This window comes from Sinocyclocheilus rhinocerous, unplaced genomic scaffold, assembly GCF_001515625.1.
Source record: "Sinocyclocheilus rhinocerous isolate Xijiao unplaced genomic scaffold, SAMN03320098_v1.1 scaffold1143, whole genome shotgun sequence".
Classification (NCBI taxonomy): domain Eukaryota; kingdom Metazoa; phylum Chordata; class Actinopteri; order Cypriniformes; family Cyprinidae; genus Sinocyclocheilus; species Sinocyclocheilus rhinocerous.
In genome coordinates, this window is record NW_015638978.1 from 61,573 (window position 1) to 71,393 (window position 9,821).

General features: G+C 38.3%; 1 protein-coding gene across 1 annotated transcript in view; it reads right to left on the bottom strand.

Annotated features, from left to right (window-relative positions):
* The window catches only part of saal1 (serum amyloid A-like 1), an 8,692-nt gene extending 3,160 nt beyond the window's left edge, over nucleotides 1-5,532 (bottom strand). The window contains exons 1-6 of the mRNA XM_016566248.1: nucleotides 5,367-5,532; nucleotides 3,034-3,135; nucleotides 2,871-2,954; nucleotides 2,715-2,794; nucleotides 1,249-1,308; nucleotides 1,027-1,142 (exon numbers count right to left, since the gene is read on the bottom strand). Of these exons, the coding sequence (XP_016421734.1) occupies nucleotides 1,027-1,142; nucleotides 1,249-1,308; nucleotides 2,715-2,794; nucleotides 2,871-2,954; nucleotides 3,034-3,135; nucleotides 5,367-5,480 (556 nt within the window). The 5' untranslated portion in view covers nucleotides 5,481-5,532. The remainder of the gene's footprint in view (nucleotides 1-1,026; nucleotides 1,143-1,248; nucleotides 1,309-2,714; nucleotides 2,795-2,870; nucleotides 2,955-3,033; nucleotides 3,136-5,366) is intronic.
* Nucleotides 5,533-9,821: the final 4,289 nt, after the last annotated feature.

Consider the following 9,821-nt stretch of genomic DNA (forward strand, 5'->3'; position numbering starts at 1 on the left):
AGCAGCTGAGTCCTTAACCATCTTCAAGAAACGACTAAAAACACATCTGTTCCACCTTTATTTGACCCTCTAACTCTAGCACTTTCTATTCTAATTCTACTTCATGTATTTATCTTTTTTTATTAAAAAAATAACACTAGCTTTCTATTTTTTCTATTCTATCTACTTGTTTTTCTTTGTGTGTGTGTGTGTGTGTGTGTGTGTGTGTGTACTGGTTTATATATCCTGGTGGGGACTTAAACCTGACTACACACAGACTCATGGGGACTCGTGTCACGGTGGGGACCTAAATTGTGGTCCCCACGGGTACAAAAGCTTATAAATCATACAGAATTAAGTTTTTTGAAAATCTAAAAATGCAGAAAGTTTCCTGTGAGGGGTAGGTTTAGGGGTAGGGTTGCTGTAGGGCAATAGAATAGATGGTCTGTACAGTAGAAAAACCATTACGCCTATGGAGAGTCCCCACAAGGATAGCTGACCAGACGTGTGTGTGTATATATATATATATATATAAATATATAAAATACCTTGCTACGTGTACTGCGTTAGGCTAACCGAGATTAGTCATTTGCACTTACATATTGTTGCTCTTTTGTTAGTTTTGATTGCTTCTATTGTCCTCAATTGTAAGTCGCTTTGGATAAAAGCGTCTGCTAAATGACTAAATGTAAATAAATAAATATGAACTGATATCCAATTAACTTAAGTACTTTTTTGAATTTCAAATTTGAATGAATTTCAAATATGAAATTAACAAATATTAACTATTATATATTATTTATATATTAAATATTAACAATAATAAAAATTTATAATAAAAAGCTAATGTTATTCATTAGTAGTAGTAGTAGTAGTAAATGTGTATTTAACGTTCATTGCTAAAAAGCAAAAATCACACATGAAAAAAATAAATAAATATGCAAGTTTGGGGGGGAAAAATATTTGCTGCTTAATATCTTAAGTTTCAGGCACTTTTGTGCCTATTTGTTAAAAGTACCATTAGCAACATTTTTAAACATCACTAACCATTGGTGGAGCTGCTCATGATGAAACACAGACTGCTGCACACCGTCGGCTGCTGCTGTATCCTCTCTAGCCACAGAGGGGCGACATCAGGCTGAGACATACACGTTAGCAGGAGCCTGAGGAAGCCACAGTATTGCAAGTCACACACCCGCATTCAGTAAAATGCAGCATATATTGCGAAGTTTTCTTCGAATTTTGTAACAGGGCTTTATTACCACTGACCTGCAAGTTTCCAAGAGCGTAGGTGGATCATTGTCCCCGAGCAGCAGAAGCAACAAAGCGCTGAGATCCAGAGAACATGTCAGACATGTTTTCATTTAACAGAATTAGCAGTATTGTATTTACAAAAATAATTCAATTATTCTGAAGTGAACAGAAAGGGAGAAAGATGCTGTGTGTGTGTGTGTAAGGATGGATTTGACCAAAACTGAATTCAAGATTCCTATCCTGTAATAAAACAATAAAACTCACTAATCTGAAGAGAGGATCTACGAGAAAAAGCACAGAACAACAGCTGGCCCAATCTCATCTCTTCCGCCTGTAGTGTGGTGTGTGTCTCTGCACTCCAGACTATGTATTTTCCAAGGTTAGGTATGCACTTTTTACTCTTAGATTCATCTTTGAGAATTTGATGTCTTGTATTGATTTGACATCTTTGAATTGACATAATACATATTTACCTGACTGATAATAAATTGTTACATTTGATTTTATTCTGACTTACTCTGAAATTAGTAGATTATTCTAGTAGATTAAAGTGGAGTCTAGTATTACCGCAAATCTGTGTTTAGGATAGATCATACAGAAGGCTCAATGAATGGAGCATGGGGCACATCATTTGAGACCTTTTCGATTTCTGACTATCACTGCCTTAGTAAGTTGCAATTTTCGTGAATATACAAAAACTATGCTTTTTGTTATGAGCAAGTAGAGCGCGGCCGAGTTAAAGGTAGATATTCACACTGCATCCTCTGTCTAAGATCAGAAATGACGAGTTTGTGTCCGTGAGGCTGCGACCGGCCGGCAGAAGTTCTCTGTGAGATACCGGGTCCCTAATGAACGAATAATTGAAAGTACGGGATGTTCGGAATAATCAAATATCTAAATTAATACATAACCGACATTTGTCATCAGTTTTTAATTAGAAACATTGCCTAAATTTAATGATCACTTGAAATTGGAGTCAGATTGTACACGGGTATTTTTCCTTCTTCCATTTAAAAAAAATCTCCGTCCACATGAAAACGCAAACGCATGCTATGAAGCACTGTCAAGAGCATGCCAAACCAACAGGTGGCGATATAATCTCAACCGTAAAGCCATGTTGGCCAATCAGAAGCCTGAAAAAGTCTCCAGTAGGCGGAGAGAACAGCGCAGGCGCCGACGTCACAAGCCAAAAACTCCGGTTTCGCTGTCTACACGATAACACTGCAACCGAAGTTTTTGAAAATCTTCACCCTGGCAGGCGTTTTCAAAAATAGTCGGTTTCAGTGAACTGGTGCTGCGTTTGCATGTGGACGAATGGCCTACCGCGTAGAAAAAGCTACGGTTTAAAAAAATAACAGGGCCTAAAATTGAAACTAAATCCTGATAAATTCAGAGGTGCAAGTAAAAGACCGAACACGCATTAAACCTTCAACCAGGCCGCTGGACCGGTGGGTGGATACTTACATGTGTGTGTCTCTTACCATAGGTCAGAACTCTGGCTGAGAGATACACACGTGTCATGGAAACAGGCCATATTACCCAGAATTCCAACGCAGATTTCCTGTAACAGAAGCTCTGAGTAATTATAAGATGTTATAAGCATTATGTAAAGCAGTTACAGTGGTAAAATGACTTACTGTGAGCCGTGGACTACGTGACTTTGCGATCACACCCAGCAAGATGTCTGGAGCTTTGAACTCTTGAAGAAAAACAGCCACATCCTGGAGAGAAAACACATGTAATGTGTTAATAGCTGGTGGGCATGGAGCAGGGTGTTGAATACAGTGTGTTTCAGTTTACCTTATCCATAGCCATGTCCCATACTTTACACAAGTCCTCCTCAAGATCATCTGTCAGTTCCATTGAAGAATCACTCAGCCCACTTTCTTGATCTGTCACCATCTAGAAGGTAATTGAAGTATATATTAAGAAAGAAATGTAGGAATTGCACAGCTTCAGGAAAATTTGACGATTCACATTAGGCATATATGTAAATAACTAGATGTAAACAATAATTTAATACTAATGAATCTAGTTAAAATATCCAGTCTAACTGACCATCAACTACCACTAGAGGAAGAAAAATTTAAGAACTTAATTGCTTGGGGAATAAATGATCATTTTAAACTATTTTTTGAACATCTGGGAACCCAATATCGTCGACCTGATGGTAACAATTCAAAGGCATCCTTTATCGTATACCTTTGAATTGTTACCATCAGGTCGACGATATTGTGTCGATAGAATTTAATAATAAAAGGGGGTCAAATGATATATAAATGTAATTAAAACGCATACAACAACACGCATTGAAACACAAATGATTCCATTTTATGGGTGGACATGGTATAAGACATGGCACAATGGTGGTGACAAATATAGGGCATAATAACACGTATAATTGTTGAAAAACTTGACTGAAAAACGTCTACGGTTACTAACGTAACCTCGGTTCCCTGAGAAGGGAGCAGATGTTGCGTACAGCGTAAGCTGATCGCACTGGGAAAACACCTTTCTCCTCAAATACTGAAGCCTTATTCAGCATAAGCTGATTGCATTGGGGAATGTGTACCTTCACGCTGTGTTACTGCGAAGGGCGCTCAGCATAAGTGGAGACGTCAAATAAACACAGCGACACTCAACAGTAATCGCAATGTATGGTACAGTCACTGTACACATAAGCAGCACATTCCAGACAACAGGTTCTAACCGGAGCTAGACATGCAGTTGTGGAGCTTACCGGAATTAGACCGCACAAAGGCCTGGGGAACTGTGTGTAAGTTGGCTAGCAGCAGCAGCGCCGGTGCCGCCTACTACAGAAGTGGTGTTTTTTTTTTCTTTTTTAAAGAAAGCGAGGTCCCGAGTGGGGATAGTTGACAGGCAAGGGGGGTTCATCCCCATAGAAATCTAATCACATCATTTCTCCCAACTGACAACCTATGAATGTCAGTATGAATGCTGATATCACAGCTACACACACTTGAGCATGGAGGGCGTACAGCCGTCATCCGAACACTCTTGTGAAAAGACAAAACTACTGAAAACAGGCAGTTGACAGGGTCTTGGCCCTTCGAAGTGCAACAATCTTCGAAGGTTCCCCACCTATGACCGTAGAGACGTCTTGCCCATGATCACAGACAGACTTGTCATATGAGGGAAAACTGAGCCACATTCAGCATGTTATGTTAAATAATTACGGACCCGGCTCCAGAATCAAATCACTGAGAATGCTTCTGAAATTAGTGAGGGTGATCTAACCTTAATATTATATAAAAAGGCCTAACCATAATATTTTTGTGCCGTTCATTGCTATGGCGGAAAGAGCACTCCTTATAATCACTAAAACGCTGTCAGTTCATCATGATCTCACAAAGTTATGTTATAATCAATGAGTGCAGAACTCAACACTGAACAAAATCTCAGGCCTTTTGAGCATGGATTCTAACTTGAACGCTTCTGATTGGTGTTCAAGAAATCAACAGATCACAAACACAAATGGGAGTGTCTGCCAAATCTGTTTCGCCAATATGATATTATTTTAGCTTCAACTGAGGGTGCTTAGCATCCTCTAGCACCCCTATCGGACTGGACCTGATTTTAGCTATCCCATCCATCCTTCCCTCCAAAAATACAGGTCTCCCCCTCTTTCCAAATTCGGATTCAACCCACCATCCAATGTCTAATGCAATATTATAAAAAAAAATTTGTGTGATCATCAATCAGGCCTTAAAAACAAATGAAATAGCCTGTATTTCTATTCATTTATGCACATTTGTATGTTTATTTTGTTTATACTCTGTTTATTTCATTTAGTTTTTGTGCATAATTCATTTATATTTTATTTATGTTTCATGTATATCTATTTACTTCCATTTTTCAAGCTCACTTGCACTCCAATTTTTTTAATCTGTTTAGAGATTTTTACATATACATGTTGGATGTGTTACACTTAATACACATTTATGCTTAATAATTGGAATTGTCATTTTATGTGCTTTTTCTTCACTCGTCAAATTGCTATGACAGTTTTGACACTAGTGGGGCCAATTTTCATTATCTTGCCTAGGGCCCCACAACTCTGCGAGCCGACACTGTGGAGACCAATGATGTGGAAGTCTAGCATGCATGGTTACCTGAATAAGGCGTGTCAGGGTGCTGAAGAGCCAGTGTTTGCTGTACACCGTTTCCCCGATGGCGTCCACCTCGGTCTCATCTTCCTCCGGTGGAGGCGACGGGTTGCGGTCCATCTCCAGTGAACCTGCAGCGGAGGATCCACAGCTGTCTCCATCCACCTCCTCAGGAGAGTTTGGACAGCCCTGGTCTATGGGTATTTCCCATATTTTTACTCTGCAACACATATTTTAAATTCACTGGCTATTAAAGCGTTTTAGTGTTTCAGGTATTGTCCAATTACCAAAACGGGAAAGAACACATTGTCACATGGTTCTTCTCTGGTTAGGGAGGTTTTAGCCTGATTTCAACTCGTCTATCAGTCACCAGTCCTCAGCATATATGAATATAATATTTAAACAATTACACTTTTTTTGTGTAAAAACATTTTTTGATTTGAACGTGGATCCATGCGGGTTACTGGGCTTCCATGTGCCCCCTGCAGGAAGAATCCTTGTTTTCGCTTTGAAAATGGTTATTAGGTTTTGTTCTTCCTTCTAACACTGTGGCTGCATCTGAAATCACATACTTCCTAACTATATAGTAGGCGAAAAACAGTATGTGACAGAAGAAGTATGTCTGAATTCACAGTACATCTGGTCAGATTCTGAAATGTGCATACAATGTACACTTTACACTATCCCATGAGGCCATGGGAAATGATTTGTGAATGGCAGTGAAGTGATGCAACTGGTGCTGGAAGGTCATGTGAAATTGGCATAACATGGCCAGGAATGTAGTATGTCCAGATTACACTCATACTACACACATTCTATATAGAACATACAGTGCTGCTTGAAAGTTTGTGAACCCTTTAGAATTTTCTATATTTCTGCATAAATACAACCGAAAACATCATCGGATTTTCACACAAGTCCTGAAAGTAAACAAAGAGAACCCGATAAAACAAATGAGACAAAAATATATACTTTGTCATTTATTTATTGAGAAAAATTATCCATTGTTATATATCTGTCAATCTTTGCTTTCAGTATCTGATGTGACCCCATTTTGCAGCAATAACGGCAGTTAATCATTTCTTAACTGCTGACCAGTCCTGCACAATGACTTGTAGGAATTTTAGCTCATTCCTGAGTACAGAACCACTCTGTGATGTTGGTGGGTTTCCTCCTGAACTGCTTTCTTCAGGTCCTTCCACAACATTTCTATTGGATTAAGGTCGAGACTTTGACTCGGCCATTCCAAAACATTAACTTTGTTCTTCTTTAACCATTCTTTGGTAGAACGACTTGTGTGCTTGAGTCGTTGTCTTGCTGCATGACTCACTTTCTCTTGAGTTTCAGTTCTCGGACTGATGTCCTGACATTTTCCTTTAGAATATGCTGGTATAATTCAGAATTCATGGATCCATCAATGATAGCAAGTCATCCTGGCCCAGATGCAGCAAAACAGGCCCAAACCATGATACTACCACCACCATGTTTCACAGATGGGATATGTTTCTTATGCTGAAATGCAGTGTGTTCTTTTCTCCAAACATAACTTCTCATTTAAACCAAAAAGTGATATTTTAGTCTCATCTGTCCACAAAACATTTCTCCAATAGCATCTGGCTTGTCCACATGATCTTTAGCAAACTGCAGATGGGCAGCAATGTTCAGTGGCTTTCTTCTTGCAACTCTGCCATGCACACTATGGTTGTTCAGTGTTCTCCTGATGATGGACTCATGGACATTAACATTAGCCAATGTGAGAAAGGCATTTAGTTGCTTAGAAGTTACCTTGGGTTCCTTTGCAGCCTTGTGGATTATTACAGTTTATTACAGCTTTTAGAGGGATCTTTGTTGGTCGACCACTCTTGGGGAGGGTAACAGTGGTCTTGAATTTCCTGCATTTGTACACAGTCTGTCTGACTGTGGATTTGTGGAGTCCAAACTTAAGTTTTCGCAGTGGATCGCTAGAGTGTGAAGGTAATTAAAACTTTGAACTAAAATGCCATTGAGAAATCGTTAGTAATCAATTTGAACGTATTTTCCCCGAGGTAACGTTTTTCTGTGCTGATATTATCGAGCAACCCGACGGAAAGGCAAAGTTAGTGCTAATGTTTAATGTGGTTAACGATAACAGAACCCCTGTTTAATACAATGACGTTCATAAATTTTTTGCAAATTGTGTACAATCCTTCAGGCATATTTTTTCCCGTGTATTACGACTAATTCGTGTCAGGGAGTGACTGGTGGCGCCAACTAATGTGGGGTGGGGTGGGGGAGGGGTTCTGGCTGACCTGTAAGTTATACCTTTTAAATTTGATCACAGAAAATACTCGTTATTTTGCAGACTTTCCCTTTCAAGATTCACTTTCGTCATTCACTTGGTGGTCTTAATTGCAACAAATGGGAAAATCCTGTCAGGGAGTGAGTGGCGCCCGATTTATTTGGGGTGGGGGAGGGTATGTTACAGAACGTTAAAATCTCTTAAAATGCTTGCCACACTCACATTTAAATAACATATTTCAAATCCGCAACAAAATCTTACATGAATTGTCTTATAGATGTTGTATCTTGTGCTCAAATGGCGTTATAAAAAGCTTCAGGTCGGCCCAGCCAATACGAAAAAAAGCGCGCGACTCAGGACACCGTTTCTATGGCAACCGGAACTCTAGCTTCAGCTGCAGTAACGCAATGATTGGCCTTTTAGTTAGAAGGCGGAAATATTCCGCCATATTGCGTGTTGCACTTTTCTTCCATTCATCGTGTTATAGTCCACTGTCTTGGTTTACATTTAGTTTTACTGTTAAAAAAAGCTAGTAAATGGCTTGTTTTTAATGTCTTGTCTTTTATCACCTTGTTCCTCCAGTTTGACATCTGTTTTGCTTTGTATGCTGGCTAAGTAGAAGGGGTGAGTATTCCAATCTTTTATTTAATTTATTTCTAACTTGATTTTAGTTTTTTCCATTTGTATGTGCTGTATCTGTATAGACAGGCTATACACGGCGAAATTAAGTTATTTGGTTAATGAAATTAATTGAAGGTTTAGCATTTATAAGTAAAATATATGTAATAGAAGTATTATTCAAAGGTGATTTTTTTTTTTTAGGTGGTTGCATTTACGTGACGTTTTTCTGCTCAAAGCTTTTGTAAACTGCTTTGAATGATCTGCATCTGTGAATTTGGTGAGCATAACCCAAAAGTTTTAATCCTACTTATTTATACTTGTGTCATTTTACCTTAGTTTTTGGTTGTTTAAAGGGGTCATGCCATGGATATTTGATTATTCTGTTCCTTGAGGTTTCTTATAATGAAATAGAATCTGACAATACAATACATATCACAATACAGGGGTTATGATACAATATATTGCAATACTGTAAGAAATAGGGCTGCACGATATTGGAAAAAGCTGACATTGTGATATTTAAAAAAAAGTATTTTTTAGTATTTAATTATCCATTATTTCTTTTGAACAAAACGGTTTCAGAAATGTCATGTTTTAGATTGTAGGTCGTCTTGTACACTGTCAAGGACAAAGCTAACCAGCAAAACTTTATATCAAAAGCATCCTAAATGTTACATGTGTTTGCACCATATTGTAGTGATTAACCTTTCCTGGTATTGCTGTTTTAAATAGCCCACCATAATCTGTAGTCTGAGCCTGTCAAGGGCTAATGGCAATTGCAAATATGTTACTAGTTAGTTTAAAAGAAAATTATTTGAATCATTTTCAAATAATGTTTTTTTTTTTTTTTTGCCAAAAAAACCCCTGCATGTCCTCCACCCCCGGAAAAAGTTCAGGCTTAGGATTTTTTTTGCTTTAACTGATGTACTAGTTTTGAACCCTTTTTCATTGTATGCCTTTACAAATTGCATTTCAACTGTATGTTTACATGTATTTTTCCCTCTTTTTTTCTCTCAGATAAATGCTGAATTTAAACGAATTACAACAATGTCCCTACAATCCAGATTTTTGTCTCAGTTAGATATGCTGTCTGACAAATTTCTAAGAGTATTTAAAAAGCGAGGAGGGCAAATGGGAGGAAGACTGCAGACCATCATGGAACCCATGGCTCAAGTATGTTAGAGATTTTGTTTTTGGTGTGTACACATTTTATTGGGGAAAACACTGATCTATGACTTGGCTGGACGTAAAAAGTGCATTAAGTCAGTTTGGAATAACAATATGGCCACTCGAACACTTCCGGTGGCTTAACCACCTGCTGGGAGTTTAGGATTCCATGAGCAATCCAGTCATTTATATAGATCAGTGGGGGTAAAAATTTATATTAAAAAAAAAACCTCTGCTCTGCTTGTCACCCTTGGCCAGGACGATGATGTCGATATTGGACGAGAATGTATTATCAAGGGGCTCTGCGTATACCTCAACGAGGATCCAGACAATTTAGTGAAAGAGTATGTGGTAAGTACAATTATAAAGGTTCATTAATTTAGATCTGTCTTTCA